Source organism: Lepus europaeus, chromosome 6, assembly GCF_033115175.1.
Source record: "Lepus europaeus isolate LE1 chromosome 6, mLepTim1.pri, whole genome shotgun sequence".
Taxonomy (NCBI): Eukaryota; Metazoa; Chordata; class Mammalia; order Lagomorpha; family Leporidae; genus Lepus; species Lepus europaeus.
This window is the reverse complement of record NC_084832.1, coordinates 101,361,780-101,374,419: the sequence shown is the minus strand read 5'-3', so window position 1 is coordinate 101,374,419 and position 12,640 is coordinate 101,361,780. Positions and strand designations below refer to the sequence as shown.

At 47.0% G+C, this 12,640-nt stretch overlaps 1 protein-coding gene across 19 annotated transcripts in view; it reads right to left on the bottom strand.

Moving 5' to 3' along the window:
- PARP11 (poly(ADP-ribose) polymerase family member 11) overlaps positions 1-8,973 on the bottom strand; it is a 48,631-nt gene extending 39,658 nt beyond the window's left edge. For 7 of the 19 annotated variants that reach the window (XM_062194782.1, XM_062194778.1, XM_062194794.1 and 4 more), the window contains exon 1: positions 8,422-8,617. Coding sequence is in view for 5 of the 19 variants with exons in the window: in XM_062194777.1 (XP_062050761.1) it covers positions 8,422-8,439 (18 nt within the window). In the remaining 14 variants the exon portion in view is untranslated. The other 12 variants (XR_009866228.1, XR_009866227.1, XM_062194799.1 and 9 more) reach the window with 5 other exon arrangements.
- Positions 8,974-12,640: the final 3,667 nt, after the last annotated feature.

The following is a 12,640-nucleotide window of genomic DNA, read 5'->3' as shown; positions in this document are numbered from 1 at the left end:
CACACACACACACACACCAAAGTATATGAGGTAAAATTAACATTTTTGGTTCTGATTCTCAGCAAAAACTCAACAGTACATAGGAAGACAGTTTCAGTTTAGACAGGAATACTTCTGTAAATTGTTGAGAGTCTGGAAAACATGCAATTGTTCAAAATGGACAGACTGTGCTATACAAGCAGCGAGAAAAGGTGCTGCAATATATTACTAAAAGATTCTTTAAACATACAAACAGTTAAGAGTCAACAGTATGCCTCCTGACTACAACTGAGTGTTGAAGAAAGTAATGGTAACTGAATACCACCAGATCTTAACTACTCAGAGCACGTATTCTCAGATGATGTGGAAAGAAACGGCAGTGCCTGCAAGATGACTCTTCCCACTTGAATTTGCTAGCTGTCACAGCGAAGTGCTGACATAAGCTTCTGAAATGAAGGATGAGAAAAACATTTCTTCACAATGTTAATAATACCAACAAAGTTGTTCTATGAGTTCCAGTAGCCTGCTTACATGGAATGCAGTGTGTGTGTATGTGTATATATATAATTTTTTAAAAAGATATATTTATACTCAAACCTACTCCCTAAGGATCAAAATACCCCAATTTATGGTGTTGTGAATAAGCAAGCCCAGATTTTCCAAAGTCACCAAACTACCATGCAAATGGCTCAACTGCTAGGGTGTGACTCTTCCTAAAACTTGATGCTTTTCTTCACTCATTAGAGAGTGAGTCTGATTTCACGACTGTGGATGTACAAAGATCACATCCAACTGGTACAAAATAGGAGGAAATACTTTCCAGAGGCCGAAGCAGTCAAAAAATTACTTAAGAATCCATTTGTTCCCATCTTCCAAACATTCACATCTCAAACTATTTAATACTATAAGCTTGTCAATTTGGCAACTTGACATGACACTACAGATAGAAGGGCTAACTTCCAGTAACTTCTGTGTTTCATCTTGATTTTCTAAAATACCTCACAGAACCAGCCAGCCTAAGTTACAAATCTTCACAATCTATAAGTGTGGAATGTAATTTTTGTAGAAATACAGGGTGAAAAATTAAAGTGTCCAGGTCTAACCCCTGTCTCAATCTATCATAGATCAAATAGATACTTTATAAGAGGCTTAAAAAAAAAAATTTTAATAATAGAAAATTAATTTTTAAAATATTTTATTGTTTAAAACTGGTGGTCTGAACAGGTGCTCAAAGTTTGGAAAACATTTTCCTATGCTTCTCATCTACTCCCAAGATTCTTTTTTTTTTTTTTGACAGGCAGAGTAGATAGTGAGAGAGAGAGAGAGACAAAGGAAAAGGTCCTCCTTTTTGCCGCTGGTTCACCCTCCAATGGCCGTTGCAGCTGGCGCATCGCACTGATCCGAAGCCAGGAGCCAGGTGCTTCTCTCCTGGTCTCCCATGCGGGTGCAGGGCCCAAGGACTTGGGCCATCCTCCACTGCCTTCCCGGGCCATAGCAGAGAGCTGGCCTGGAAAAGGGGCAACCAGGACAGAATCCGGCACCCCAACCGGGACTAGAACCCAGTGTGCCGGCGCTGCAAGGAGGAGGATTAGCCTGTTAAGCCATGGCGCCAGCCTACTCCCAAGATTCTAAAAGCCATCTACAGATACTGAGATCCAAATTTCAATTTTTAGCTCTGCCTTCTCCTCCAAGCTCAAGTCACCAACCTATTCAACTGCCTCTACCACTTAATGCCTCATAGGAACATCACACCCAGTGGATCCAAAAGCAAACTCTTGATATCTATGACAGATCTTCTCCTTCCCCAGGCTCCTCATTCTCAGTGAAAATCTCTTCTCCTTCCTGGCTGCCTGGGCCAGAAACTTGGCATTCATCATCCAAAGCTCAGCTTGAATAAATTTACTTCTCTTCTTTCCCCACCAGCACGCACTTAGTCCAGATCATCATCATCTCTCCTGGACTATGTGACAGCCTCCCAATTGGCTTTCCCAGTCTCTATGCCTCTTACTGCCATTGGGTCTAGGAACCACAAACTTAGTGGCTTACAACACACATTTTCAAGCTTCCAGATGTTTTGCGCATGCCCTGGCATGTGGCCTCCCTCCGCTGCCACCAAGCCAGCAATGTTTATACCTCTTTGACCACTCCTTTATAGTAATTCCTTTCACTATCTTCTACTTTTAAGGACCTGTGTGAATATACTAGGACCCCCTGAACAACGTAAGACAATCTCCCTATCTTTAGGTCAGAAAACTAGCTTGTTAATTCTCCTTTGCGGAGTAACTTAACACATTCAGATTATGGAGATTTGGATATGGATACCTTCAGAAGGCTATTAATCTATTATCGTACAAAAATACAACTCACTTCCTTTTTTTAAAAGATTTGTTTATTTATTTATTATTTGAATGGCAGAGAAAGAAGTATCTACCATCTGCTGGTTCACTTCCCATATGGCTACAACAGCAAGGGCTGGCCCAGGCTGGAGTCAAGACCCTGAAACTCCATCGTGTTTCCCACGTGTGTAGCAGTCTCTCAAGTACTTGGGCCACCCTCCTCTGCCTTCCCAGGCACATTAGCAGGGAACTGGATTGGAAACAGGACAGCTGGAACTCAAACTGACACTCCCATATGGGATGCCACTGTTGCAGGTGGTGGCTCAGCTCACTGTACCACAACGTCTCTGCCTCTATAATTCATTCTCTGCAAAGGTCAGAGCGACCTCTGTGTACAACAAAAATATGTGCATGCCACTTCCTATATAACATCCTTCAGTGGCTTGCCACTTCCTCGAGGAGTCAAGATTCTGAGCATGAGCTAGTCACACTTGGCCTGTTCCTACCTATCTCCTGGGCTTGCCTCGGGCTTCACTGGGCTCTAGCCATACACCTTCTCCCTGGTCCTCAAGCACCAAGTGCTGTCAGGCCACAGGGTCTCTGCTCACCCTAACACTGCTGTCTGAACGGCTGTCCTGCCACCAAGCCAATCTTTACCTGGCTAACCCCTAATCAATCCTTCAGATCTCTGTTCAAGTGACTTTCACAGGGTGCCCGCCCTCCATTTCCCAGTCTAGTGCTGGCTCCCTACACTGTCACTCTGTTTTTTCCTTCACAGCTTTTACCACAACTCAAGCTAAATGTCATTAATATAAGTATTTGTTTAATATGTGCCTGCCTACTCCAGACTGAAAAACCGTAAGGGCTGGGGTCTTGTTTGTCACCACCATAAATCCTGGGACTTAACACTGTGTGGCTTTTAATACGTGCTCAAAAAGTAAGCCAGTGCCATTACATGCTATTTCAATAGCAAGTTTAACCCTTAGAAGGTGAGGTGCACACCCAAAGATGTCATCTTCTACGTCAGCACTTTAGGCCAGCTGGGTCACACTCAGTCAGACTTCCCATCCCTTTCCTTTACCCTCTATTATAAACATGTGCCTCCAGCCTGTATCCCAAATTCCATTTTCCTCCTTAAAACTACTAAGACTTGGCATTGTGCTGCACCTGTCACATCAGCCCTGGGAAGAACACACTATTTCCCTGCTACTGTACCGCTCAGACGTCACACCACTAGAAAGAGTTCTAAAAGCGCAGCCAGCTGGTGCCACATCAGTCACACTTCTGTGCAGCTAGCAATCTCTCCTCATCTCGGACTCCTTGTGGTTTTCTTCACAATCCAAAATCCTCGGTTGGACTGGCAAGAACATGGACTCTGGAGCCAGAAAGTTCCAGATTTAAAACCTGGCTCTGTCCTTACTAGCCAGGTCACCAAACTCTGAGCCTTAGTACATCACTACAAAATGAGGGTAGCCTAGCAGTCCCGACATCACAGGTGCACTAAACCCAAGCCAGCACTCTGCTTATCAATGCCGAGGGCCAGTAATCACTGGCAACCACAGCACTCTCTCAGTTCATGCCAGCGCGGGTGCTCTTCTGCTATTAACACAGCTTCCTGTTGAAAGGTTTCCATTTCCCAGAAAACAGTTTGACTGCTCTGAGCCTCCAACGGGCCATGCTCTAAGTCTGATACACTGTTAGAACAGTTACAAGGACTGCAAGACAGGAAGGATCAGAGTAAATGAATGTTCGGGGACACAGCTTCGCGGACACCATGTTCTCCAGACGTTTCGTTTCCAGCAGCATACCCCATCTCCATTCTCACCTCAGCCGGCGGGCATCCCTGTAAAACACTGCCTGGCTCCGAGCAGTTACCATGCCAACAACCCTCCATCCCAAGCCTCTGAAGATGCCCACACTGAGACTTCAATCGTCAGAGAGGCACTGTCTTCACTCACTGCTTTATCCGAACCACACTCACCATTCTCTTTCACCCCTATGGGCTTTGGGTATTTTGCTTCCTTTGATCTTCCCGTAAGACCACTTCCACAACTTGGAAACCTGATCCAAATCCAACTCCGATAAACCCTCCTAGTTCCCCAGACACTCTCTGACATCACTCTCTCCTACCCAACTACACTGCAAGCGCCCTGAGGGCAGGCTCTGACCTGATCCATGTTTGGGTGTCCCCCTCCCCCCGTGTCTGGAATGGTACTTTGCTGAGGGACATGAGTGAAGGACCTGTGGCTGAGCAAGTGTACATTAGATACGGTAAGTCTGGAGCATCAGCGGGACCGCCAGCAGAGCTGTCCACCCCCAGCTCCAGAGGCAGGCCAGGTCTAAAGACAAGCCTCTGGCAGGCACAGTCACCAGGGTCACATCTGAAGCCGCGGAGCTCACCGAAGTAGGATGCACTCAGAGGAAAAGAAAGATTACAGGGACAACATTTCAGGGATAGGAGAACGCAGTGCAGCTAAGTCAGGATTACAGTTAGGGATTAAATCATAGAAAGAAGAAACTCAATGGTCCTTAGAAACCAAAAAGGGAGAGTTTTAAGGAAAACCCCTCATGGCATCAAAGCTGCAGAAAGACAAGAGAATGAAGGCACGCGTGCTGACTCTGGATGTGGTGGTTCAAAGGCCCTCGGCGACCTCCTGGCAAGGGTTAAGGGAGGAAGTGGAGCTCAAAGTGCTGAGAAATGACCCCCAATGACAAAAAGTGCGAGACTGTTCCTTTTTTTTTTTTTTTTTTTTTTTTTTTTTTGACAGGCAGAGCTAGACAGTGAGAGAGAGAGACAGAGAAAAAGGTCCTCCTTCTGTTGGTTCACCCCCCAATGGCCACCATGGCCAGCACGCTGCACCGATCTGAAGCCAGGAGCCAGGTGCTTCCTCCTGATCTCCCATGCGGGTGCAGGGCCCAAGCACTTGGGCCATCCTCCACTGCCTTCCTGGGCCACAGCAGAGAGCTGGCCTGGAAGAGGGGCAACTGGGACAGAATCCGGCGCCCCAACCGGACTAGAACCCGGAGTGCTGGCGCCACAGGCAGAGGATTAGCCTAGTGAGCTGTGGCGCCAGCCACGACTGTTCTTTCAAGAAATTTGACAGCAGAAGAGAGAGAATCATAAGCTGAAGTGGATCCAGAAGCAGCTATGAAGGCAAAACAAGAGAAAAAGGTGGTCCCGCAGGGTGTGCCATGCACTGACACACACACGTCCTCAGCGCCAGCAGCAAGGATCAGAGCCATGCGGAAAGGGGACGTGGGTATTAACCACGTCATTGCAGTCACCTCAGCGAAACCACTTTCCCTCCCTCCGCTGCCTCTTCAGATTATTCTAAAACTATGAGTTAACAGATGGAATGGAATTGGGCAGAGCTTATCACTTCCTATAAAGTGAGGTGTTATTACAGCAAGCGACAGTTTGTCATTCTTCCACCTCCCTCAGGAGAGCGACAGAAAGAAGCTGAGAGTCCTCCCATCTAACATGGTCTCAGGGAACGGCTTCCCGGAAACTCAGCACAGAGGCTAAGACGATGACAGAGACAGAAGAGCCGAATAAAGTCAGGGTACCCAGAGCCACGGGAGACAGAAACCCCAGCACGTCTGTCCCACGGTCTGCAGCACTTTCTGAACCCGGGAGGCACCTGTCACAGGCTACCTCCGCGCAGGTGGGCGGAGAAGCACCAAGAGCTCCTGTGAAAACTGTCTGCTGCTCCTGTCATCCAGCCTGCCTCGCGGGAACCTCACGCTTACCTCAGGATTCCTGGTCAGTGGAAGGCATGGACAGAATCATCACGGGCCTCACGTCTGTCTCGAAAAATAAAACAAAACTGCGACCCGAGGTAAGGCTGAGTTCTCGCGGCGCGGGTGTCCTGCTGTGGTTTTTGGTTTTTCACCCCCAGTGGAATGTTGCAAGGTCAGTGGTGATGTTCCACAGTAAACCACTTCATGAGGACTGTCCACACAGCAGGGAGGCTGCCTCTGAGGAGCAACATGGTCAGCCTTGTCGTACCAACTCCTCAAAACACTTGTGAGTTAACATAGGATCGCACAGTAGGTCCAAGTGCAAAAGGAGCAATACCAGGTGGGCAGCAGGTCACAGGCAGCACACAGAGGTCAGGGAGGCCACCAAAAATATACAGGGGGAAACTTGGAGTAGTTCGTCAATTAAAACTGTTAACAGAACTATCTTGTTCAATGGAAGAAAATGGTGAACAGTGATTTAAATGGGTAACGCAAAAGCCATCTGCCATTTATCTTTTAAGATGCACTGTGGTTGGGTTTTGGGGGATTTTTAAAACTCTCCCCAAATTGTGTTTGACTCAAGGCAACATTAAAATTAATTTTTATCCCATAAGTACAGCACAACAATCAAGCTGCCCCCTCTACTAAGAGAAAGTAGCAAATTACTAGAGAAACGCACATGTAAAATGTTGAATTTTAAAAACTAACAGACACATGGACCACACTCACATGCTTACCAGGAGCTACAGTGGTCATGGGTAATAAAAGCTGCATTGTAGACATCAGAGTGGCATCCAAATGTGGGTTATGTGTGGAAGGTTCACATTATTAACAAAAATCAACTTATTCTGCTGAAATCAAGCAAAATCATGAGTGATTTCAGTGAAAACTGAGGGTTTTTTTCCTTAAATAAATGAGATAATGATATAACAGACCAAACATAAGAGGTAATCACTAATGTCTTTATAACTCTCACAAACACAGGAATGATCCAACAGCAAATTGTGATGTGTATGAGAGAATGAACAGTGAGAGCAGAGAACTTTCTAGTACAGCAGTGACCCAGTCACCGCTGTGAATTCAACAAGTTTTTACTGAGGATCTACTGTGGGCTAGGTTGTTCTGAGGTTGAGGATACTGGAGTAACCAGGCCAAACTGCATGGCCATACGGAGCCAACAATATAATGAAGGATTTAAAACATGCGCCTTTGAGCAAGTCATATAACTGGGAAAATCAAGAAGACAAGGACTGCTAATAAACTTTTATATACATCTACATAGAAACATTTATGGACTTATAGAAAATGAAGTACACTGAGAGCGAAACTGAATAGATAAGCCTACATAATCAGAGAGCGCATTCCCATAATTCTAAAGCGTCTTTGCTAAAATCGGATCCAAACAGCTACCTTCCTCGAATGTGGTTTGCCGATCACTGTTACCCGGTGAGCCGGGAAGGAATTACAAAGTGGGCATACCAAATCCAGGCCGGCAGGCGACCTCGCACTGGGTAAAAACTTAAAAACACCAAAAGACACTCACCGGCAGCCCCCTCGGCGGAAATATCCTCCAGAAACGGGAGGAGGGCGCTACTGATCAGAGCCAAGGAGTTCAGACAAGCGTGGAAACGGAGGGCGTAGCAAAGTACATCTGGGCTAGCGGCAGCTTCGCAGCCCCGCGGCTCTGCCCCTCTTCCGGTCAACTCCCCAGCCCGAGGGAACACCTGCGGGGTTACCAGGCCGCTTCACCCGGCACTGGACAGACGTGGACTCCGCTCAGGGCGGGCTGCTCTCGAAACGAGCAAACGTAAGAAAGCCAAGTAAGACGGAAATCCCCCCGCGGACACCGGGCAAACGCCACAAAAGAGCAAGGGCACGGACCTGCGCCCGGAACCGGCAGGACCCGCAGTGCGGCCCCCCTAAAGGGAACCTCCGAGACCCTCAGCCTCCAGGGCCTCAGGGCATGCAAACTGAGCCCGGTGCCACCGAGAGGGGGAAGGCAGGACGGACGGCTCCTCAGAGGCCGCCTCGTTAGGAGCTTCGAAGGCCACTTCACGCCAGTGAAACGGCAACAAGACACCAAGTTTGGAAACAGCAGTGAGGGGACGACGGCGGAGAAACCACAGGAAGTAAAACACGCCATTGAACTAGGAAAGCAATACAGCGCCGGCGAACCCACCACGCCATCCCCGCCGCTCAAAAAGGCAGAGCCTGCTGAGGCCATAAAGGCCGGGACCTTCGGGTCGCCGGAACTCAACACCCAGTCTCCAGCGGGTGCGGGGGGAAGAGTTCCCGGGAACCCCCTCCCCTCCCTCTCGCAACAACTCCGCCCACTGGGCCCGCCCCGTCCCGCCTGGCTACTCACCGGATTCGCTTCCCACATAACGGTGGCGAAATCGAGCGGAGAGAGCCTGGAGGAAGGGGCTGGCCTCGGGGTCGAGGTGTTGGGTGTTTCCAAGGGTTCCAGGGAACGAGGGCACACAGAGGCAACCTTTACGGAGACCTCTCTTCTCCCCCTCCCTGTCACAAGCCAGCGTCTTCAGCCCACCGAACCCCACGACTTCCGCCCGGAACCGGCCAATCAGCGCTAGCCCCGCCCCGTTTCCCTCCCCCCCGGAAGCCCGCCCCGCCCCTCTCGCTCCCTTCCAGGGTGGCGCGGGAGGGTCGTCAGGGGCGGGGCTTACGAATTCTCGAGTCTTGGCTGTAAAGCAGTTTAAAGATCTTCCAATGGGCCAGCCTTCGAAAGTTAAATCCCCGCTGCTGCATCACCAGGGAGTCGTCTACAAGGCGCGGCTGGCGGTATTGCCCTCCTGCAGAACCGATACTTACCGATTCCTAAGTGCGCTGGCGCTCTCGGCCAATGGCAGCTGAGACACAAGTCTAAGTTTCCATTTCCTCGTCCTCGGGACGGAGGTGACGATGCTGTGAGGTCTGAGGAAACCTTTCGCACCGTCTTTGGCATCCAGTCAGGGTCGAGCCCAGTGCCCGCCATACTCAGACCCCGCCTGGCCCCTGTAGCGTCCCTGCCCTCAAGGGCTTTGGAACCGGGGGAGGAAAACAAAAAGAAATGACAGAGCGAACTGTGGGTCAGCGGTGCTGCGGGGCCCGCGGAGCCCCTGGGAGGTTCTCCCGGTGCGGAGCAGCGAGAGGACAGATCCTCTACCTGGGGAAGCGGAGAGGGAGCAGCTGGCCGAGCGTCCTTTGGGGCTTTTCTACAAACCACCGGCACCACAACACGGCATCAGAGCAGTCGATCTAGAACCTGCTTTGTTTCCCCCGCCGAATATCTTGGGGGCTATCCTTGCATGCCAGTGTGTATAAATCTATTTAATCATTTTAAAAGTGGCGTTCCAGAGTTTGTATGGGTGCTACACTCACACAAATACCCTTAAGATCACCCACTGATACTCATTTAAGTGGTTTTCAAACTTCTTACTATACCAAAAAATTCTGTAAGAAGTGTTCTTGTACGGATGTTTCCTTCATATTTGTAGAAATGTAAATTCCCAGTAAGATATTATGGGAATCTTTGCCAAACGATTAACCACTTGCCCTGATACCATTTATTGAACAATCCATCAAAGGATGGATTATATACGTAAATTTGCATGCAAATACATATACTCACATATACATATATATTTCTGAACATCCTTGCCTGTTCTGATAACTATACACTTATTCCTGTGCTACACACAATGTTATAGTTATTAGAGTTTTATAACATATTTGCCCATAAACTCCTAGTTTTCTTCTTTTTCAAAATTTTCAAAATCATAAGCCTTCCTATTCAGGAACATGTCTTCTCATTTAGATCTTTCAATATCTCAAAATTTTGTTCACATAGATTTACACAATTTTTGTGCAGTTTGTTTCCAGGTATTTTATACTCTGAGAATGATAATTCTCATTATTGTATTTAGGGGAGACATGGATTTTTGTGTATTTATCTTATATCATACCACACTTTAAAAATGTCATTAATTCTGATGGCTTCTTAGCTGATCTCTCTGAATTTTTACGTATACAATCATGTCACCTGAAAATAATATAGTTTTCTCATTTCCTATTGCATTGGTCAAAACCTCAGAAAATCTTTGAAGAATATAGGACAAGGCAGTGGGCATTCAGCTTCAAGGCAGTAAGATAACAGGCAACCCTAGCTAGTGCTAGATATACTTTACATATACTGTCTTCAGGGTAAACATTTAGCACAACGGTTAAGATACCTGTATCCCATATCCAAGTGCCTAGGTGTGAGTCTCAGCTCTGCTTCTTAACAATGGGATCCCTGGGAGATGGTTTGGTGATGGCTCACGTAAGAACTTGCGTCCCTGCCACCAATGTGGGAGTTGAATTCCAAGCTCCTGGCTTCCTTCTGGCCCATCCCTGGCTGTTGCAGGCATTTTGGGGAGTGAACTGGCAAATGGACGATCATTCTCTGCCTGTGTCTTTCTCTTTCTTTGCCTTTCAAAATAAATAGATACATTTAAAATGTTAAAAAAAAAAAAAGCACATACTATCATTTTAAAAGAAATATGTTCCTACTGTTAGTAGAAGCTACAAACTTTTAAACAGGAAAGCTTATTCAATTTTTATCAACTGTCTCTTAGGCTCTATTTTTAAATGTATTTGTTACTCTGACTTATTAATACAGCAAATTATGCCAACAGATGCCCTAATGTTCTATGCATCCCGACGTTCCTGAAATCAACTCTGCTTTGTCATGTTGTATTATTTTGTTAATACTGTGCTTAATTCAACTTGCCACTCTTTTATTTGGAATGAAAAATTATTTGTGATTAACAAAATGTGCCCATTGTGTTTTTTTATGATTGTCTTCAGCAAGTTTGGTATCAAAGTAATACTAGCCTTGAAAAATAAACAGTTGCCATTTAACTAATTCAGGAATTAGCTTTTCCTTGAAAGTGGAGGTTTTTTCAAAGCAGGTTTAATTGGAAAGGTTAGGATCAAATGCTCAGTCATTTGTGGGCTTAGAGCAGTGCTTCCTTTCCTTGAAATCCCCTAGCTGTTGAGTGCTGGGAGAGCAAGACAGAGAAAACACAACTGCTCTGGGTGTACATTTGTCACCGGAGGAAAGGCTGTGGAAGCCGTGGGGTTCTGGGGTTCTTGTCTTCACGCAAGAAAGAATGCAGGCGTGAGACAGAGAGCAGAGTGATAAGGCTTTACTGGGGATAGGGCATCCATCAGGATGGAAGAGACAGAGAGAGAGGGCCCAGTCACTCGGATCGGGGGAGAGCGAGGTTACATGGTTGAGTGGAGAGAACACACCTGGGCAGGCCAGGCGGGCGGCTCAGCAGAGAGGCAGAGGGCTGAGTGCGCAGTCTGTTTGGACTCCCTAGGTTTTTAAGGGAGTCCTCCAGGACAAAGAATGGAGAGTCCTGGCAGAAGGGTTTGTTGGGTGAAAATTAGCAAATTCCTCCCCAGATTTGCTGGTGCCCCTCCTCCGCAGAGTAGGGGGGCTTCCCTTAGGGAGTCTGAGAAGGTGTTATTGCCCCATGTTATCAGGTCAGATAATCCACTTGGTCCTGAGGAGAGAGAATTCTCCTGGGAGCTTTCCTTGAGGGCTGGGACCACCTGAAAAGTTATCAGGGTCTGAGCAGGACTTTGAAGTGCAAGGTGCTGGGCTTCTGGAGCTTCCTCAGTGTGTGCTGGTCTTCAGGCCTTCTCACACACACATAGGCTCAATTTCTGACTTGCTACCTAACACACTTAGTAGATTAGCATTTAAAATATTCTGCTATATCACAAAGAAATAGGAAGGGAGCTGAAAATGGCTGTGCAAATTTTAGTGCTAATTTTTCTCTCCTTATTACTCATTTAGGATTGCTGAGTTAAAGGGAGGTATGGGAAGAGGCCTGAACAATTATATAGTCCTAGGGTCACAAACTAATAGCTAATAAACTTAAGCACACACAGGGTATTTGCATTTTTTTGATTTGTGGCTACTATTTTAAGACTAGGAAATTTCACATGAGACAATAGGGATCTTCAGGTTCCCTTTGGCACTGTATTGGCAGGGCAACAATTGCTTGAGGCCATGTTGATCCCTTTAGGCTAAGAACGAACTCCCTGTCTCATTGACATGACCTACCTGGTATTTGGTTTGTAACTAATGATAATCTACCTCTTCATATGATGGATCTGGAACTTTCTAAAATACCCTCATAGAAAATCACTGCACTGTTCTGGAACTTTCTCAAGGGTGGGTACAATGTTGGGGCCCCACTTCCCACAGTGTCTGGTAGTAGATGACTTTATGCCTGTAATGCCTGCAGTTTAACCCATTGTAGGGTCTAACATGTTTCCCTTTTGTCTTTGCTCTAGGCGAGTGCCACAGCTGTCACTAGGAATGCTGACCATGGTGATGGAGCCCAGGACTAGAAGCCAGCCAAGCTAACTCCACTCCACAGCTCCTTGCTGACACGTACACACCCAACAAAACAGGATGGAAGACCACTGCAGCAAAAATTTGCCAACTGGCAACAAGATTTAGGTTTTGACAAAAACAAGTTAGAAGAGGTTCCGTTAAGACTGGCCCAGCCTCCACGATAGCTAATGTG